At 42.2% G+C, this 22338-nt stretch overlaps 1 protein-coding gene across 1 annotated transcript in view; it reads right to left on the reverse strand.

The window, feature by feature from the left end:
* Positions 1 to 1780: 1780 nt before the first annotated feature.
* MTAP (methylthioadenosine phosphorylase) overlaps positions 1781 to 22338 on the reverse strand; it is a 44788-nt gene continuing 24230 nt past the window's right edge. Inside the window, exons 5-8 of the mRNA XM_025852935.2 lie at positions 14715 to 14817; positions 10233 to 10472; positions 5685 to 5807; positions 1781 to 3297 (exon numbers count right to left, since the gene is read on the reverse strand). Coding sequence (XP_025708720.1) covers positions 3259 to 3297; positions 5685 to 5807; positions 10233 to 10472; positions 14715 to 14817 — 505 coding nt within the window. The 3' untranslated portion in view covers positions 1781 to 3258. The remainder of the gene's footprint in view (positions 3298 to 5684; positions 5808 to 10232; positions 10473 to 14714; positions 14818 to 22338) is intronic.

The following is a 22338-nucleotide window of genomic DNA, read 5'->3' on the forward strand; positions in this document are numbered from 1 at the left end:
GAAAATTTGAGCATGGAGAGATGGGCAACCACTAAAGTGAGGTCTTTGACAGGTGAGAGTCACACAGGAAAGACAGAATTAGATTTTCATTTACACAAATATTCGTCGAACTTGTGCTAATTACAAGGAACTGAGGATCTCAAGTGAAAAAGACAAAGTTCCTGTTTTTATGGAGGTTTATCAAATAGTGAGGGAGATGGGGAAGTCCTTAACTGAATGACAGCCCTTTAAATATTTAAAGTTCTGTTTTTCCTTCAATGGTTAAAGATACTCAATTTCTTTAACCATTACTTATGTGACATGGTCTTCCCAGTGCTCACACCCTTCTAAACTGGTGCTCTTTAGATGGTCAATGTTCTCCTCAAAGTGTTGTGCCCAGAACAGGACACAGTGTTCCAGACATGATTTAACAAATTCAGTATCAAGAAAGATTATTTTCTTATTTTACATGAACTGCTACAAAGCCAGGTCTCTTCTAGTGTCCACTCCTTAAAGAGAGTAGATGATTATGGTAAAAATCTCAAACAGTGCAGAAAGGCATGAAGTAGACAGTAGGTCTCTTGATTCATACCTCAGAGATTATTACTAAACTTTTATTTTTAAAGATTTGAGAGAGAGAGAACGAGGAGGGGAGGGGTGGAGGAAGAGGGAGAAGCAGAGTCCCCGCTGAGCAGGGAGCCCAACACTGGGCTTGATCCCAGCACCCTGGGATCATGACCTGAGCTGAAGGCAGATGCTTAACCAACTTAACCAACTGAGCCACTCAGGTGCCCCTATTACTAAGCTTCTTACCAGAAACTTCCTATGAACAGAAAGCATAAATGTGCTATCCACACACCTGAACTGCGTTATTTTACTTCATGTATTTTTCTGATTTCCACTTTAACCAGACATGATTCCATACTGGCACATAAAGATAATGCATCATTTATTTGTATTATGTACCTTATTTAGATGCCACCATTGAGGATTTTAGCCGTTCCTAAGCTTTTGCCTATTATAAACAACTCCAGGATGCACTGGGGCTAATGTGCAAAACATTTCAGGTCTCAAATATAACCCTGGTATTCCAGCCTTCTCCATTTTTTTTTGGTTCACACTCTACATATGAACAATTCTAATTATGAAAAACAATGCATTACCAATAAAGTTTTCTAAGTAGATGCAAATGCACTTATCAGTAACTTGGCACTCTTCCAAAGGGCTAAGTCACTAAGCTACAACTTTTCCATTATGCCCATAATCCACTGGGTTAACTCTGAAATACTCAAACTGATCACCGTGTTTACTTAATTTTATAGCTTAAAAAAAAAAAGTGAAAGATGATGTAAGTAAAAAGCAATCCAGGAAGAAATGGTCAGCAAAGTCCTCAAGAATGAGGTATCCGGAAGAATATATTGGCTTTGTATAAGGAGTGGCTGACGGGTAACAACAATAGAAGAGAAGTATATTCCACGTGAGAAATCTGAAAATGAGGTTGCTAGAAAAGTCTACTGAATCAAGAGACACCCCTGAATGCCACTGGGGGAGAACTGTACTTTTTGAAGGCAGCAAGAAAAATGCCCACGTTTTTGCCTTGACATCCTCAGACATGTACTAAGAACGAAGGAAAGAAGGTATATATAGTATTATGGAGTAGTGGATCAGGGCTTACAGAGACAGGGAGCTCTGGGTTCGGATTCATTATATCATCTGTGTATCTCTAACGTGCAGCCAGGGTTGGATCCCTGCACTGGGGAATTCAAGAGTCATGATCCCACATAACCCAAACAGCTCAATATTAATGCTGGGGGGGCGGTAACCGGTTTATTTTGTTGTTTACAATTAGCAGCTTATTATCTTGAAGACAGTCTCCTAGACACAAACACAGACTTTACAGATTCTCTAAAGACAAGCTACATGACTAAAGGACCCAGTAACAGACCACAGTGAATAGTAGTATCTCTGAGGGAAAAAAAGGATCTCCCTGCGAGAGAAAACAAAACACATTCCTATAAAATGAACAACAAAAAGCAGAGAAAGAAGCAAGCTTCTGTTTTATGAAAAATTCCAAACCATTAACTCATGTAAAATAATTCATCAACTCATAAAAAGTAGAAACAAAGGTCAAATATTAATTTTAAAAATACCTGACACACTAACAGGTGTGTCTGTAGTCTCTTACAGAGTTTCGGACTCTCTGAGGATTAAACACCCAGTTATTCTCAAGTTGTTGCAGGCCTAAGTATTGTTCTCACTGTACAGTTATTAATGATCCTCTTTTTTAATACAATGAAGACGGAACCCAAACAGAACTCCTCTTAGAATTACCATCTTAAAGTTTGCGCTTCACATCAGTTATGTTTTCAAGACCTGGATCTTTTTATTTTTAAGACAACTTTATTACTTGATTATATTCATTGTAAAAAAATGTGAAGACACAGAAAAATAGAAAATTAAAATGATTCAGTGACCCAACCCCAAATACAGTAACAAAAGATTATATATCCATTTCTGGTCTTTTTGTACATTAATGTAGAACTTTAAAACAAAATTAGCAATGGAAAATGTGTGCACATATTCTTTTTTCCTTTCATATTATAGAGCAGCCATTTCTTTAGGACATTAAATGTTATGTGAAAACATGATCCTCAGTTAGCTGCTCCACAATCCAATTAGAGGTAGGCCGTAATTTACCTCCAACTGTTGGATATTCAGATTGTTCTGAATATTTACTATTATAACTAATGGTATATCAGACATCCTTCTGTATACATAATTCTTTGTATCTCTAATAATTTTTTAAAGATAAATTCCTAGGAGTAACCAGCACAAAGGGTCTAAGTATTTTTAAGCCTTTTGATACATTTTAGCAAACTGCCCTCCAAAAAGACTGTACAAATTTAGTCACACCAATCAATAGCCTAAGAATTCCCATTTCTTCCTCATATTTCCTTGGTAACATTAGGCAACTGGATGTTACCTCCCACCCTTTATTATTACAAATTTACTGGGGGAACGGTAGATGGGGTCTAATCTTTTTTTTCTTAAAGTGTCAGAATTTTTCCACATATTCACTGGTCATTTTCTGAAGCAGTCTAAGCCTTCTAGAAGGCATCTCTGATACGTGCATGTCTTCTTGTCTTATCATGTTCTTCTCCTTAACAGGTGAGGGCATGAGAGCTGCATGTCTTTTCCATATTTTTTCCAAGTTAAGCTGAAATTTCTCAAATGGCTGAAATTAGAAAGTCTTCTTGTCTCCTAGGCAGCCGTGCTCGTTTAATGTCTTGGTAATAAAACAGAAAACTGGGCCATATTCTAAAAGGAAGAAAACAGGCACAGTTAACCAAGCACTTGCTGTAGGTAGTGATTCTGAAGATCAGGATAATCACCAGGAGTACTTGTTATAAAAAACCAGATTTTGATTTCAGAGACTGAGGACTCACGGTATACATTCTTTCAATAAACTCCCCAGGAATTCTCCTGTTCACCAAACCTTAAAACCAACCAACCAGATGTGGGACTTGTGACATAGCCCCTAACTCTTAGTTCCTCTCTCTCCTTTCTTTGTGCTTATCTCAAGAAGGCTGTTCAGATTCTCCCGGACCTCCAGCCCTTGCACATCCACTAGGATACATTTTATACACCAGCCTCCAGCCTGGATTAAGGTAAATCAACCTCTGTCATTCACCTTAACCCACTGAAAAAAAAAAATCCTTGAAATCTTAGTACGTTAGTATCTCTAAACCTAATAGGATCTTATTCATCACTGCAAGTCTTATCTATCTTTGTAAACCACAGCTGGCCACACAGTGCATGCTAAGTGTTTCTGGAATGAATGAGAGAATGGAAGACACACATTTCAGTGTAGAGGGGACTGAACACACTACCCCAGAATAAGGGGTTATTAGTAGGGTGTTCCTTAATGTGACAGAATGGAGGCCATGATTCTCAGTATCATCTAGAGCAGCAATTCCTCATTTTCTTTCTTTAGATCATGTATCTTTTTGAGAATCTGAGGAAAGCTACACATATTAACCCTCTTTAAAAATGCATACATACAGAAACACGCTATTTTTACATACTTGCAGAAACTTCACAGAAGGAAAGGAGAACATGGATTTCTACCATCCTAGCATTTTTTTTACTTAAAAATGAAGCTGAAATATACATTTATTGCTTGAGAAATTATCTTCAAATTCAAGACTATGGTCAAAGTGGGGTCAGTTGGAAAACCTAAAGAAAACCCCAAAAAACAACAAAAAAAACCCCAAAACCAAAGAACAACCCATCACATGTTGCAGGTGACATTAGCCTCTGCAGCAGCAGAAGTAGGAGTCATATTTCCCATAATCAATAGCGTGCTTATTTAGAGAAGCTAATGTCCTGCCATTCCTGTTGCCCTACACTCAAGGAAATATAACAGTTTCCACTTTAAACTGACTTTCCTCAATTCTTAGAAATTAATTTGTTTCCCCTTTCTTCACAATTATAATAAAGGCTTGCCTATATTTCAATTATGATGCAACACTTCATGGGGGAAAGAGGGGCTATCATTTACTCATTAAAGAACATTTAGCTCCTAGGTATAGAGGCTGAAACCAACACATGTGTTTCCTGTCCCTTATGGGCTTAAAGTCTGGTGGGAAAAAAATGGAATACAAGTTCCAATATTCCTGACTTTGCCAGTGCACAGGGCTGAGAGACAACCTGTTACTTGCAAGAACAGGCCCTGTGTGTCTCTCAGGGGTTTTGTAATGATAGCTGGAAACCGGCTGGGTTGGAGCACTTCCACCATGCACATGGTATCCACTAAAATCACAGTTCCTCAATGCCCAGCAGCTATCAATCACTGACCACCACACAGTGTCTTCATCACATTAAAATTGTGGCTTTCATTCCAGAGCTCCTCAGTGGTAGCAGGTCAGGTAAGGGAGGACTTTTATCAACTTTTCAAATCCTCTCTCAACTACTTGTCATAAGACCCAAGAGTATAGGTATGAGCTAGACCTTAGGACATGCTAGCCACCTTCTCTGGATACTAGGGGAATGTAATATCCAATCGATTTGAGGCAACTCCTTATCCAGTGTGGTTAATCAAGAGAGTCACAAAATGTCCAAATAAAAATCATGCGTCTCTGAGCTTATTAGCACTCAGTTTAAATTATATTCTGGGAATTAATACTAGAGTTGAAAAGCTACCAGTCTACAGCCCATCCCATGTTTATCATTAATCACTGTCTTTGTCTGATACAACATCAACACTAAGTAGACATTCCTTGGCACTGTTTTGGTATTGCTATTAGAGTTCTGGCTTTAAAGGCTGCCAACACTCTGCCTGGGTCTGCCAAAGAGCAAACCGCTTTGTCAGCAATGTAAGCCATGCACAGAACAAGCACTATCAACCTTCTGAAGTATGACTTAGGGATACCCTGCAAAGCATGACAATGTTAAGAGCCTGGCAGACGAGATACTAAAACTCTCACCACCTGAACTTTCAACAGTCTTACATTACTTGCCAAAATATATAACTACTCAATTTCACAATGGTTAGTATGGTAGTAAAGAGCATGAAAACTTGTAGAGAACTTCTAGACTAGTATAAAATACACGACGAGCTGGACCAAGGATGAAATGCAAGAAAGAGAAAAAGGCAGCTGATGGTCTGTGGAAGCGTCTGCCTGCAGATGGCTGAGGGTACCTACCTTCAGGTTATGGAGGGTTTCTGACCATTCCATGGACCCTATCTGAGGTATGGTCGTGAGGAGTAAACTTTTGGCTTTATTGGCATTTTCTTTCAGGGTCTTTAAGACCCGGTCCACCGAAACCTAGAAAAACAACAGCACATGATGTTACTAGCAATTTACAATCCCACTGCTCTCCACAGAACATTTTCCTGAGCTCCTACCTGATCTGTAAAGTCGGTTTACTCCAATTTCAATCCCCTGAGCACCAGCTCTGCATTTTTCAAGGCAGGCTTGTTCCCGGGGTGGGGGTAGGGGGGTTGTGCCTTGGAGAAACCCAATGACATCTCTGAAAAGCACTGCTGTTTTCAATATAATGTCTGGGAAACTATCTCAGATGTATAATGTGTTAGCATGGTCTGGAAAGATGTGGCTAATTCTCCTCACGTCCACAGTAAAATGGATTCCAGTCTTAAAATTGTTTCCACACTGGCTAACCAATCACAAGATAAGCACATTGCTCTTCAGAGAAGTCTTCGAGCTAATAAAGAGAAATGCTGGAATCATAGTACCATCATTTCTACAGCTCCCAATGAATTAATGGATGGGCAGCTAACATCACAGAACAACAACAAAAAAATCCCAAACCGAACAAACAATCCACTTTAATGAGCTTCCTGACAGGAAAACTAAACAGTGGTTTTGACATCTGAATTGGATCAACTCTCTGGAACCAGCTGTCAGTTTACAGAAAATACAGAGGACAGAGAAATCTGTCAAACTACCCCCAAGGAGATGATTTCAGTGATCCAGAAAATTTCCTATAGGAAACTCTACAGGACAGATGACCTAGTTTCTTTTCAGAACACTTGGAAGTAAAAAATTGTGATGTTTGAGATAGCTAGAAACATGAACTGTGCTTCAATATATTAAGGAATTACTGTTGGAATGTGACAGTGATAATGGGGTTATGTTAGATGTTTATGGATAAAATCATGGATCAGAGTCCAGATGAAATATAATTGGTCCTAAGCTGATATGTTTATAGTTGAAGCTGGATGTTGATTTACAAAAGCTCATACTGTTGTCGACTTTTGTATATGACTGAAATTGCTCCATAAGGATGTTGAAAAAAAAGTTGTGAATGTAAAATGGATGATCAGAGGTGGAGTACTTGTCACACCTCACCTATACTTAGAGGGTATCTGAGGTTCAGGGGCATAAAGATTACAACTTTCTTTCTATTTCCTGGAGTTTATATAAAGTCCAGATCCGTCCCACAAACACTGAGGTGTGTTTAGAAAAAACTGACGAGCACTGTAGCAGATGGGAGTCCCATTATTGTGGGAACACCCTGCAGGGACCAGCTGGGTGCTCGCAGGTACACGCAGAGGCATGCTTTAAGCAGTCTTCCAATGCAGGCTCATGAAGCATCCAAGAAATTTACCTTATATTTACTTTTTTTCCTTACACTTTTCCTTTGACTGATATTTCTTTTTTTTAAAGATTTTATTTGAGAGCAAGAAAGAGCACGAGTGGGGGGGGAGGGGTAGAAGGAGAGGAAGAAGCAGACTCCCCGCTGAGCAGGAAGCCCGATGTGGGACTCGATCCGGGGACCCTGAGATCATGACCTGAGCTGAAGGCAGACACTTAACCTTCCTTTGACTGATATTTCTATACAGACTCTGATTGCTCTTTTCTCGTCTTTGTTCCTGCTGTTGGGCTCCACCCAAAATGCCTGTTCTACTAACCTCCTCACAGTAAAATCTAACCCTCTGTTGAATGCCCAGTTCAAATGTCCAGTTTTCTTCCAAACATTTCTGCGCCACCCCCCTGCATTATAGCTGGCACGTGATGACCGCCTTCTCAAGAGCCAACTCTATAGGGGCTGCTCTACGTATCTAATTTGGTTTCATTCTCCCAGAAATCCCGCAAGCTCAGAACTGTAAGTAAACAACCACCACCCCTCACCTCTGGCTCCATCCCACAGAAGAGTAAATGGATCAACGAACTTGCCCAGTGTTACAAGTAAGTGGAGTAACAGGAACCTGAAGGTGGGTGTAGGCAACTCGAAAAGCTTTGTACCGTGCCACACTGCACATCTGGTTTAAAGCACGGTGACACACACGGCTGGCTGAGGATGCGATTTTCGCCTGTGCTTTTCTTGTGGCATTTAGCATCATCTGCCTTCATGCCTTACCATTTACACACAGCTTAGCGTCTCTGCTTTCAACTCAAGGGGCTCTAAATGCCTGCTTTCCAAACCTCATGTAGTAAAGGAAAGCACCACATGCTCTGCAGGGGAGACAGATGTTACTAGACTGAGCAGAAAGCCACAGGCAGGAAGCAACCTGCTCTCAGGGAGCGGTAGAGACTGGAGCCTCCCGCTAACTGGAGGCTGCTTCTCACCACCATGAGGCTGAGCTGTTCCTTAGGTGACCAGAGCCTCCTGCTAACTGGAGGCTAACTGGAGGCTAACTGGAGCCTAACTGGAGGCTGCTGTCCCTTAGGTGACCAGAGCTGCCAAGTCAGAGATTATGCTGTGTCAGGATCTGGAAGTTTCTTGCACACAAAATATCCTAGTAGTTAGCAATGGTTTATTACACTGAGGAGTCGGGACAAGGTACTCACACAAAACAAAGAACCTGTGTTCAAGTACAACCCAAACTCCATATACACACATGGACTGACAGCAAGGGTACCTTACTGTTTTACATGAAAATGGACAGCACAACAAGCAGCTCTGAGATGGTGGGAAGGGTCATCCTGGAGAAGAGGTCACCTCCCACAAATGTGCTCACAACTGCCACCCCTGCACTTGTTCACTTTAAAACCCCTTGACTGTAATTTTGTCCCTTTCTCTATTTTAAAGATTTTTATTTATTTGAGAGAGAGAAAGAGAGAGAGTGTGCACACGAGCAGAGGGCAGGGCAGAGGGCGAGGGAGAGAGAGAATCTCTAGCAGACTCCATGCTGAACGGTGAGCCTGACATGGGGTTTGATCCCACGATCCTGAGATCATGACCTGAGCCGAAATTAAGAGTCAGACGCTCAACCAACTGAGTCACCCAGGTGCCCCCCTACCCTTTCTCTATTTTAAAATGAGACGGGATAAGACAAAGGATCCAGTTTCTTCAAGTGAAATGCCAGGAGTGAAAAGACGGGGGAATATTAGATTAAAAGAGATTTAAGAGGCAGATCATTTAAATGCAATATGTGGATTATAAGGGACCCTGATTTGAACGGTTATATGAGACAAGAAGGAAAATGTAAACAGTCTGGATATTTGGTTACGTTAAGGAATTAATATTTTTTGGTACAATACTGGTATTGTAGTTATTTTGTTATTATTTTATTTTATTTATTTATTTTTTAAAGATTTTATTTATTTATTTGACAGAGAGAGACACAGCGAGAGAGGGAACACAAGCAGGGGGAGAGGGAGAGGGAGAAGCAGGCTTCCTGCTGAGCAGGGAGCCCGATGCAGGGCTCAATCCCAGGACCGTGGGATCATGACCTGAGCCGAAGGCATATGCTTAACAACTGAGCCACCCAGGCGCCTATTATTTTATTTTTTTCAAAAAAAGGCCTTCTGGAAAAATATTTACTTCAAGATAATGAGGGCAGGGGAGAGGGAAGTGAGTAGGAGCATACATAGGACACAAGACTGGCTGTGGCTGGTAAAGCTACATGATGGGTAACTGGGGGTTCATTATACTAGCCTCTCTCCTTTTGCCTATGTTTGAAGTTTTCCACAGTGAGCATATTTACGGCGGAAGCCTGACTGAATTGGTCCAGTGTCTTCCCATACCAGCTGGACCTCCCTATCCTTCCTGCCCAGAACCCCTCACTGACCTCCCCTCTGAAATACTTACATAGCCTACACGGTGCTGCCTCCCTCCCTCCCTCCACTTCCCCCCAAGCGTGCCTGTTTTTCCCACCACCCTTCCACTGGAAAGGCCTCCCAGACTTCAAATGTTGGGTTGAGCCAACTGGATATGTGCTTCTCACCACACTATCTCTTTATAACCCTGAGCTTTCTTACACTGGTTGACTTAATTTCTGCACTTCCCCCCTAACCCCCCGCAAAAGCCTCAGAATATTCGCGCTCCTCACAGGCTCGTCTGTTGGCTGTCATATTCCTACACCAACAGCATGCAGTCATGGTAGGTTCAAGGACAGGTATGAATGTAGAGGCCTCTTACCAGGCAGAGGTAACAGATCTTTCCCTTTGAAAACACATAATAACCCGTAGCAAAGGATAAGAAAATGAGAACCAAAACACACTTTCATCCTTAAAATAAGGCCCAAGTCTCAATATGATTCCCACCACACCTACATGTCCACAATGTACTGTTTATCCGTGGATAAAAGTGTCTTTTTCTTCTCTGTGGAGATCTTTGTATCTTCCAACAAGAACTATAAAGAAAATACCTGACCACATACAGAACTGACTTTAAAACCTGGCAGAAAGGCACTTTCTGGAAGGAATACAGTAGAACAAATGGTGAAGACACTCTCTCAAAGGCTCCCCCGGGGCCTTACATGTTGGGAAGAGAATTCCACCTACCGCTTCCTCATGCTCCTTCCAGCAGTCATAATCTGTTGCCATGGCGATACTTGCATAGCAAATCCCAGCCTCCTTAGCGAGAACCACCTCTGGAACTGTGGTCATGTTGATAACATCCGCCCCCCAAGTGCGGAACATAAAGCTTTCTGCCCGGGAGCTAAAACGAGGTCCCTCGATTGTGACCATTGTGCCTTTTGAGTGGCACCGGAGTCCTAACTTTTTAGCAGTCTCTATGAGGACCTAGAAAACAAAGAACCACACACTCAGAAAATACAAACATAAGTTAACAGCTTACTATTTTTTTTTTTCCCTGATGTTTGACAAGTTAATTACTTCAAGATTTTTACTACAAATGGCTAGTACCTGCAGGCCCTCAGACAGAGCCTGGAAGATCTAGATCCGAACCCCCTCACATAACCCTGTTCCCCCGGCCCCTTGCACACAGCTTACAGCTACCAGAGCGAACAGTGAGCTTTTTCTCTACACCAGGCATTTGTTTATATTAATTTCACTTATTTCTTAACAGCTTGAAGAAGACTAAGCTGAGTTGTGAACATGGACTTGAGTCTGAGCCCTTCACCAGGGTGAGCTAAGGTGCCCCGATCCTATTCACATCTCCTCAAAGACATGCTGAGAACGGTTTCCAAGCTCTTTCACACAAAATCTGAAGACTGTTAGAGAAGCTTTTTTTGGTTAGAAAATGATTTCTGGGGTACCTGGGTGGCTCAGCTGGTTAAGCATCTAACTCGTAATTTCGGCTCAGGTCATGATCTCAGGGTTATGAGATCGAGCCCTGTGGCTGGCTCCGAACTGGGTGTGGAGCCTGCTTAAGATTCTCTCTCCCTCTCCCCACCTCCAAAAAAAAGAAAGTGATTTCTTCATAACATAATCTCTTTTGCCTGTTGTCTCTCCCAAAAACAAAACCAGAACGGGGATGTGCTGGTTTTTTCTCTCTAGGGATAAACTTATCATGGCATCTTACTTTAATGGCAAGGCCACGCATGGGTTTTAAAAACATTTAAAAGTTTGATCACTTTTTCCAGTGACTAACTAATAATACACATCTAATCCTCAAGTTATTAATTTCTAGCCTGTGTTTCAACATTCCTTTTTAATAAAAAAAAAATTAACTGTTAACCCACTTAAGCACTGCCAAAACTTCACTTAATCTTTGTATGTTTTCATTTTCTCATCTGTAAAATGGGAATAATGAGATTGTATTGCAGAAGTACTGTGAGGATTAAATGAGCTAAGGAATAATACAGCACAGAATTGTGTCGGACACATTTTAAACATTGGATACAAGCTAAATCAGTCTTCTAACAATTACTAACACTGGCACCTTCTACCCTTGTTTGCCAAATAACTGGCACAGACTCCTGGGGTGCTTTATATATAAAATGGTGTGACTCAGTGTCAATAAAGGCTCCAATTCAGGCCAAAGTCTAGCCTGCACATGCTGGAACCACATAAGCAAATTAACCTGTTTCTTTAAAAATAATTTTCATTATGCTATAGCAATGGGAGAAAGAATTTTAATAAGAGCCTTGGCAACACCAAATTTAGAAGCGTGACAAGTCACAATGAATAGTTGATATTATATCATGTTTGTTTATAATATATATGTTGAAAATAAGATTATGCTTAATAAAAACTTTCCCCTCGAGTACAGGTTAAACATTCGAGGGCCTAAATCACTCTTCCTTCATCTCTACCTCCCCCACCCCCAAATTAAAATATAGCCAGCCCAGTCCCATCTTCATTAAATGTCTTTTAAAGTCCTGAATAACCAAGCTGTATATCTTGGCCAAACTTCAGTATTTCCAGAAATGACTGGAGGAATATCATAACTACCTTGTACACTGGACTGCGGCATGTTAAATTCTCACGTCACCCTGGGAGGGGGGGTGCCATGACGGTGAGGAGGAGGAAGTGAAGGATTATGGATGTGGACCAGCCACAGAGACAGACCCTGGGGTCTCAGTCACTTGAACCAGCACTTTGCACCCCTACAACCACAAGAACGGACAACTCCAACATCATGTACCAGCAATACAAACCACAGGCTGAGAGATCTCTGGGTCTGAGGCAAAGATGCTTTCATTTGCATGTTCTGAGCAATGATAATGGAACTCCCGAATCTACCACCATCCTTCAAATGTATTAGCAATATTAGATCACCAAGCTAAATATATTTTATGTGCCTAGACTTTGAAAGACAGTGCTTCCGATTACCTCCTAAAATGACTAGAGGTGAAAATATTTTGGGGGTAGAAGTGACATGGGACAAAATATTAACCCCACATATGTGACAAATGTTTTCTCTACCCATGTTCTAGCGAACCAGTTCACCTCCCCAAGGGAGATCACCAGTTTCTTTGGGTCAATTTTCTAAAGATTTTATTTATTTTTATTTATTTGACACAGAGAGAGAGATAGTGAGAGAGAGAGCACAAGCAGGGGGAGCAGCAGGCAGGGGGAGAAGGAGAAGAAGGCTCTCCCCTGAGCAGGGAGCCTGATGCGGGGCTCGATCCCAGGATCCTGGGATCATGACCTGAGCCAAAGGCAGATGCTTAACCGACTGAGCCACCCGGGCGCCCCTCTTTGGGTCAGTTTTTTAAAAACACTCTATCTGCAGATAAATATTGTCATATTTACCTCTTTATATGTAACACAAGTGGCAGAAATCTTGTTTGCCACTTGACAATTCACCTTGACAATCCTTCCTCATCCGTACATGAAAGGTCATATGAATGTTTTAAGTTAAACTGATAATTGCCAAGGGGCAGCACCATCTACTCTACATTTCTGGACAATATTTACAAATCTCTTTCAGAGTATGTAGGAATAAAGTTATATTCTGAAGGCTTATTTTTCCCACTTTCCTTTTTTTTTTTAATTATTTATTTATTTGACACAGAGGGAGGGAGAGAGAGAGAGAGCACAAGCAGGGGGAGCAGGAGAGGCAGAGCAAGAAGCAGGCTCCCCGCTGAGCAGGGAGCCGATGAGGGGCTCGATCCCAGGATCCTGAGATCATGACCCGAGCTGAAGGCAGATGCTTAATGACTGAGCCACCCAGGCGCCCCATTTCCCATTTTCTTAAACCGCCTTTCCTAGCATTCTTTTAGTCTTACATGGGGCAGGGAGGGGTTCACTGGCTTGGCTAGGCCAAGAATAGCTGAGTTAATGTTGGCTCAAGGGAGGCTAAACTCTGTTACGGCAAACAGTCTCCAACTGCTGATCGCCAAGCCACCACATTTGCATCTATTCTGCTTACATCATTAGTTCATTAGTATTTATTTCCCCTACCCTACTTCTGCTGCTAATACCTGAATTCAGTGTTTTCTGTGAGACACGACCTCAGGCCTATTCTCTCCCTGGTCTATTTCTTCCCAAGCTCTCCCTATTTTGAAATGGACAAGAATCTTATACATACCTAATTACCCCTGGAAAGCAAATTTATTACGTGGACAGATCTGCATTTCAGAGAGAAGACTAGCAGCAACGTTTTGATATATTCTGCTGATAACTACTTGGAAACATACATATCCCAAATACCCAAATACACACTTAACCTGCCATTTTTTTAAACAAATAAAAAGTGTATTTTCACACAAATCAGAATCAACAAGCAGTGGTATATCTGAAATGGCTCCCCCTGACTCCTGGCTTCACATTCTAGACTTTTAAGACCACCGTGAGGTTAAGGAGCCCTTGCTGTAAACTATAAGGAAACTACTTTTATACAATTACACAGGGCTGAACATAAAAGCTGCAATAAATCTACTTTCCATATGTAGGCATTAATATCTGAATGAGTAAAACGCTTATGTACTTACACTAAAGGGCTACCCACTTAGTTCTAAGATTTTACTGTAATCCTGGAGAGGAGGCTGGACAGTAATAGCCAAACTCACCTCAAAGGCCAATGATACCAATCTGACAATTTATAGATGATCAAAAACTGAATTCATAAAAGCAGTTGTTGGATATCTCATAACTAATAGGCATAACTCAAAGCACTTTATAAATAATGACTCACTCATTTATCCTTCACACAGTGCTGTGAGATACATGTACCATTACCTTCATTTTCCAAATGAGGAAACTGAGGCCCAAGGGCATTAGGTAACTTGTCCAACAAGACACAACTATTAAGCACGAGAGCAGAGATTTGATCCCAAGTAATCTTTTTCCAGACTCTACACTGTGGATTAATATGCTAAATGATTTAAAAGGTATTCTGACAGCAAAATCAAAACCTATAAAAAAGGTAGGTTGCAACTCTGAGAGACTCAGCTTATCGATGACTGAGAGTAGTGGAGGCAGTACTAACAAAGGGAAAGTCTTCTAGAAACCTTGCAGAAGAAGCACACTGGAGAGGGAAAGAGGGCCTACCTGCTTAGCCAATTAATCGAATTCTAAATGCCACCCCAAGCCCTTACGACTTATTCTGGCGCACCTTCCAGAAAGACTACGAACCTCTCTTGTTTTGGGGCAGAACGGCTCAGCCATGGGAATATGGCATACTCCTCTGGTACTGGAATGACTTCCATCATAGAAGGACTGAGGCCTTTTGGTGGTCCTACAAAATAAAGTGAAAAGGTTTGTTTGTTTGTTTGTTTTTTAAAAAAGCCCTCACTCCATCCTCTGGGGGCTGATGAATCCATGGTATCTAGGTCAACACCTTGGTTCTCACTCCAGAATCGATAGCTCTGGATAAGCTGAAGGCAACTGTTGGAAAAGCTGCTTCAGGACAGTATCTGGCTCTGGGCTGGTGTGTGTGGTCTGGTGACTGACAGAACAACCACAGCAGATTGTAGGTACAACTCAACTTTGGGCTCAGGAGGCTGGGTAAAACCCTTAAGAGCTTACTACAGAATTCTCAATCATTGTAGACATAGAGGGGTTGTACAGTGAACCCCATATATGTCCACTATCTAGATTCAACAATTCAAACTTTGTCAAACTTGCTTCATCTGTTAGTTTTTCCATGGTTGCAAATCTCAGACTTTGTCGTTTCACCCCAACTTCAGATGGACCAAAATATGTGGATTTTTCACTGTAATGTCATGATGACATTTGATAAATATCAATTCCTCCATACCAACTAATACACAGACCAGATGCAAATTTCCCTGATGTCCTCAAAAATGTCCTATTTTTTTTTACTTATCTTTTATTTTTTAACTAATGCTTTTTTAGCTTCAAGCTCCAAACAAGGTCCTAACCTTACATTTGATTGGCCTGTCTCTAAATGAGGCTAATTCCCGCCCTCCACCCCCGACCGTATTTTTTCATGCCTTTGGCCCACTGAAGAAAGCAGCCCTTTGTCCTGCCCCACTTGCGGGACTCTCACTGCCCCCTCATCTAGCTTGTTCCTCTACCCACCGTAATTAGTTCTGAAACCTTAGTTCAGCTCCTGGTAGAACATTTTTGAATCCACAAAAGAAAGGCTAAAATTAACCCAGAGCCAAGTCACCCTGCGATTTTTCACCCAAAGTTTTCAGAATAAAGTACTTTCTGTGTCCTTTATATTGTTCTCAACTTGAACTCATGAGTAATACAGGAAAGAGAGTCTTCATCTTTCCTATGGCGGGGAGGGCTGGTGAGGGACAGCCCAAGGGAAAGCAGGGGAAGGTGGGCCACTTCATGTCTGCTTTCGGGAGCGGGAGGGAAGGGAACACCATGGAGAGACACACTGGCTGGATTTATACAGCTGGCGCGCCCACCTACCAAAATTCACCTGTTCCTTCCATCCTGTCACATACTAAACAGTGACACTTATCTGGCACCAAAGCCACCTGGCTTCATAATGAGGTCTCAGTGCCCTGCAGGGATGAAAACCTAGCCTGGACTCCTCCCAGCCCTCTGTCATATGTGTTTTGGGGGAAGGCCAAGTTAACCCCCAAGCAATTCCAGATGGGGTTGAAGAACAGGTCAAATGGCCGTCCTAGCCCACAGAAACAGAGGCTTTCCTCTGTTTGTAAAACTAACCAATAAAATGGGGCCACGTACTCCAGCTCTGGCTTAGTCTCAGCCTTCCATGAGTCATTTACCACCATGATGAAGTATACGAAACCAGGGTCACAAAAACCTCCAGCAGCTATACCTCCATAAATGTCCATGCAACACCCCCACCTTACCTAACTCCATCCCTCTCTCTTCTCTTTCTACCCCTTCTTTGCCTAATCGCTTCTCTTTGTTCTGAACGTCTACCTTAAGACAAAACACGTGTTATGCTTTATGTTACGTCACATACACTCAATACTTACTACTACAGTTCATCCCCTCTGTCAAGTGGAACATTTTACATTTTTCTCTTTAACTACTAACTACAGGGCTTAGAGCAAACTGCCACATCTGTTCGATTCTCTATTTCCAATCATAAAATGTAGTTCATCCACCCATTTGTACAGGCATCGGGAGGATGAAGCCAACCAAGATGTCCAGACGGCTGCCGGCAGCTCAGAAGCAAGGTCGGGAGCTAGCGACAAACAAGGACCCGGCACCAAGGAGAAGCTATGGCTGAGGCGAGGCCTCAGTGCACTCAGCCCTGCAGGGGCAAGTGAAGGGCGGAGCCCTGAGGAAGAAATGAAGACTCTAATACCAACATTTTAATGGTTTCAGGGCTAAAATCACTATAAACAGCAATACTCCTGTCCAGCATAAAATGATAAGGCATGACTAATGCAGAATGAAATTCTGACCAAGAGCCATAGGATTTACAATGGGGGGGGGGGGAGATGGAGCACATTTTTTCCCGTAAATACAGTATAGTATGTAAATGTATTTTTCTCTTCCTTATGATTTTTTCTTAAGATTTTATTTATTTATTTGACAGAGAGAGACAGCAAGAGAGGGAACATAAGCAGGGGGAGTGGGCAAGGGAGAAGCAGGCTTCCCGCTGAGCAGGGAGCCCGACGCGGGGCTCGATCCCAGGACCCTGGGATCATGACCTGAGCCGAAGGCAGACACTTAACGACTGAGCCACCCAGGTGCCCCGCTTATGATTTTCTTAATAACACCTTCTTTTCTGTAGCATACTTTATCATAAGAATATAGGACATAACGCATATAACAAGATAAAATATGTGTTAATCGACTATGTTATCAGTAAGGCTTCTGGTCAACAGTAAGCTATTAGTTAAGTTTTGGGGAGGTCAAAAGTTATACATGGATTTTCAACTGAACAGGGGTTAGCACCCCTAACCCCATGTTGTATAAGGGTCAAATGTAATTTGTTACAGCACCTACAGGACACTAATGCACGTGCTTATGTGGGTTAGGATATAGTCAACCCAGTTATGGCTCCCACAGTAATAAAGAAATGATCCTGAAGGTTGGCCCCAACTCTTGCTTCATTAGCAAACCCTCCCAGCTAGGCAAGGGGACTGCAAATTTCACCTCCCCATTAGCTTGGGACCCCAGTGGAAAACAGACTCTGGGACATACTGACTTGGCTGGCTTTACCACTCACTCCATAACTGTGCCTCAGAGAAAAGTCAATCTGATCTCTCTGCAGCTCAGTTTGTATCCATTTTCTTATATTTAAAATGGGGAATAAATAATACCACCTACTTTCTAAGGTCGACGTGAAGACTGAATGAGACATGGGAAGCAAGTGCTCAGCACGAGCAGCTACTATTTATGGAAAATCTGCTTCTGTACTTCTCATGTGCCCACCTCAGAGCCTGACATGTATGGACCCTCAAGTCGAAGAAGGTACACAAAAAACCGCTTGAGGCTATCAAACAGGGACACATACTAAGAGAAGTGAAGTGTGCATCCGAACAAAAAACTGCCCATGGAAGAGTGAAGGAGGCAAAACTGTGTTGTGTACCGGAAAGAGAGAAGTAAGTTCAAGACTGCTAAGGAGAGAACACTGGGCACTTTCACACACAGAACAAAGAAAAGACCAGAAAAAGACTGATGGATAGGTTGTTGAATCGGCTGGTAGACTGACTGGTAGACTCTTGAATCAGCTCTCAGACAGCCATTTGTTAATAATTTGCCTCTGAGGAAAAGCGGAGTTGCAAGCAACAAGGAGAACACTTGTCCTACAGCAGAAGCAAATGCAACTGTACATCTCTGAGGAAGCCCATGTCCCCAACAAGCCACAGCATGCAGGAACATGAGTCAATTCATCTGCCAGCAGAGCAGGCCCGATGGCTGCTCATAAGTAGCATGGTTTTGGGGAAATGACTCTACCCACGTCACTTAAAAGATATCTAAACAGTAATGCGCATGGACAAACTCAAACTGAGTCTCCAAGAAACCTAAATAAAACAAAAAATCCTCCCAATCTCTCTTTTCTTTCTTCTTTTTTTTAAAGATTTATTTATTTACCCCAAAGAGAAGGGCGGGGAGGGACCGAGAGAGAGAGAGAATGTGAGCAGGGAGAGGGAAAGAGAGAATCCTCAAGCAGGCTCCCCACTGAACTCAGAGTCTGATGTAGGGCTCGATCCCACGACCCTGAGATCATGCCCTGAGCCAAAATCAAGAGTCGGAACCCCATGTGACTGAGCCACCCAGGTGCCCCAATCCCTCTTTTCATTAAAACCTGAGCTCTGAGGGCAAGTGGAAGTGTTCTCTGCAGCAAGTCATCACGGCCACCACAAATTCGTATTCACACAATGTTAACCGAACCACAGTTAATACAAACAGAAAGCTGAAAACAACCAATTTCCCACCTAGCAGGCAGCTTAAATAAACCACACTGCCAGCAATGGCAGAGGGTTATGTCCGTTAGGAAGAACACGGTGGTATCTGACTACACGTGTGGAAAGCTAAGAGAGATGGTTAGCTCATGTTGTGAGCTAGGAGAGAAGAAAAAGACAAACTGCTCTTTTTCTAGAATTCCTATAGAGTCACACAAACATATTTTTTGGGTGTGTTAAAAAATATATAAATGGTATGTAATATGGACTGTCTCACAATATGCTTGATTTAGTTAATGACGATAGATCTTGAAGACTTTTCTGTGTCAGCACATAGAAATTTACTTGTTTCAAGTTCTGAATAGAAGGCCATGGATATATCAGTATATTTAAATTATTATACAAAAAATGGGTAATTAAAAATGGTACAACCACCGGTATCTCTGCATGAGCTACCTTGTACATGTTCCTCAAAAAACCAAGAAAAGGAACTGTTGCAAAGGTTTCACATCTTCAAGTTTAATGGACAGATTTTACCAAATTTCCCTTCAAGTAACCAGAAACTTAGGGTTTCACTTTTTACCATAAACCCTCCTATACTATTTTCATTTCATCTCATTACAAATATGTATTACTCTTTAAAAGCTCTAAAACACAGGTTATGTTGGACAGCATTTTAGTTTTAGCACACACTAGAACACCAAAGACAATTTAAGTTAAAAATTTTAAAAGTATACAAACAGAAGATGGCAAAAAACAAAATAAAGGGGCGCCTGGGTGGATCAGATGGTTAAGCGTCTGCCTTAGGCTCGGGTCGGGATCCCAGGGTCTTGGGATCGAGCCCCACATCAGGCTCCTGGCTCAGCGGGAAGCCTGCTTCTCCCTCTCCCTTTGCCTCTCCCCCTGCTCATGCCCTCTCTCTCTCTCTCTCTGTGTCTCAAATGAATAAATAAAAAATCTTTAAAAAAAAACAAAACAAAATAGGTCAGGTCACCGACTGGTTAGACCAAAAGGATATTTATATTCTAGGAAATAAGCCTAACTTTAAGATCAATAGGATTAAGAATGAGCCCTCTAAATGTCTAGGTGTATATACATGTGTGGGTGCACACAAAATTTATGGACAGCATGATGTGAGCATGCTTATTTATTTATTTACAGATTTATTTATTTTAGAGAGAGAGAGAGAGCGCGCACAAGTGGAAGGGGCAGAGGGAGAAGGAAAGAGAGAATCTCAAGTAGACTCCGTACTGAGCACAGAGCCCGACACCGGGCTCGATCTCACAACCCTGAGATCATGACCCGAGCCAAAACCAAGAGTCAGATGCTCAGCCAACTACACCACCCAAGCACCCCTGTTGCGAGCATGTGAATAAGTGAAGGGTCAAATCCTAGAAGACGTGGGTCATGGAGTTAGGGTACAAAGGGTTCTCATCTGGAGGAGAAAGGTAGGGCGCTGAGGAGGGAGGCAGAGAATTTAAAACTGCAGTGGGGAGGGGCGCCTGGGTGGCTCAGTTGGTTAAGCATCTGACTCTTGGATTTCAGCTCAGGTCATGATCTCAGGGCCCTCAGATTTGAGCCTCACGTCTGGGTTTTGAGGTGAGAGTAGAGTCTGTTTAAGATTCTCTGCATCCCTTTCCATCCACCCCTCGCCCCGCCCTGCCCCACTTATACTTTCAAAATTAAATGACACTTAATTATTACTTTCAAAAATTAAAATGACAGTCAGGAAAAGCAGAGGAAATTTTGACATGAATGACATGAATGGCAACCCATTATGACATGGAATGAATCTGTTCTCTTAACCAGAAGGAACTGAGAGCTTCCAAATTTGGATACATGTCATTGAGATCCCTCCATTGCTCTGATCTCATGAGTGCTTATGGTGCCACAAGAAAGGAGAAAAACGTATGATGTTTATATCCCAGCAAGGAGGCAACACTGTTTAATAAACATGTACAGTTTTCTCTTATTTTCTACTTTTCATGAGGTCTTGCTAAACTGAGCACGCAAAGCAACAGCACGGTAACAAAATCCTGGCTCTGACATAGGGGCTGAGTAACCATCTCAATGGGCCTCAGTTTTCTCAGCTGTACAAGGGGGACGTAAAAGGTATGTACATGATGTTTCCTAATGCTGTGATAATTAGCAGCACCAGGAACAGAGTTAGGCCCACAGAAGCAGCTTTGTTTCACCGTAAAGTAGCAGGGACATGGCTCCAGGTCAATGTATGTAACTTTAACAAATCCCGTTTACAACTTCACCACATTCCACAGCTGTTCAACCACCGCCTTAGGCTGCTCTTAAGAAACAATATACACACATCCTGGTTCCATGTGTCTAGAAAAATACACCATTTGGTGCTTTTATTCTTAGGACTGCAAACCACAAAAGGGAAGGCTTGTTGGACAGGCATGCATATTTTAAAACTTACTGAGTCAGACTGCCTTTTAAAAAGAGTTCGAGGGGCATCTGGGTGGCTTGGTCAGTTAAGCGTCTGACTCTTGATTTTGGCTCAGGTCATGATCTCATGGGTGGTGAGATCGAGCCTGGCATCGGGCTTCGCGCTTAGCACAAACTCTGCTTGAAGATTTGCTCCCTCTGCTCTCTCTCTCTAAAACTAAATACATCTTTAAAAGAAAATAAAAATAAAAAATAAAAAGAGTTGTAATGTGAATCATCCAGGACTTAACAGCATCTGACATGTGGGAAGAGCTTCATATTTTCTTTCACTTCAAAATTATCCAGAAAAAACAACTTCATGTTCAGAAGAATAGATGTAACCAGATAATAAACACTAATATTTCACTGAGAGGGAAGTGGGCAGGGATACTAAGTACAAAGGCAATGGAAGAAACCACCACAGAGGTGACAAGGTATTTTTAGGTACATGTCAAAGATCATTAGCATCGATGATAAAAGGAACTAGGAAAAAATGACATCATATTACCGGAAGAGCTGAAGTCTTCTACACATAGAGCTTGTTAGGAAATTCCTTCCCCCTGGACTGTGCTGTGAACTCTGAGCTGGTACTAATAATCACTGCCCACTAACAACTCCAACCAACAATGAGGTTCTGCGGCAGCCCCGCCCAGAAAGGAGTAGAAGCTCCATTTCCGGCACTTTCTTTTTTTTTTAAAGTAGGCTCCACAATGGGCATGGAGCTCAGTGCAGGGCTTGAACTCACAACCCTGAGATCAAGACCTGAGCTGAGATCAAGAGTCTGGACGCTCAACTGACTGAGCCACCCAGGTGCCCCTCCAGCACTTTTCTGATCATGTCTTTGTTTCTATTATATTTTTATTTATTTATTTTTTAAGATTTTATTTATTTATTTGACAGAGACAGCCAGAGAGGGAACACAAGCAGGGGGAGTGGGAGAGGGAGAAGCAGGCTTCCCGCGGAGCAGGGAGCCCGATGCGGGGCTCGGTCCCAGGACCCCGGGA

This window comes from Callorhinus ursinus, unplaced genomic scaffold (genome assembly GCF_003265705.2).
Source record: "Callorhinus ursinus isolate GAN/ISIS: 27379988/994484 unplaced genomic scaffold, GSC_fseal_2.0 scaffold42, whole genome shotgun sequence".
NCBI lineage: Eukaryota > Metazoa > Chordata > Mammalia > Carnivora > Otariidae > Callorhinus > Callorhinus ursinus.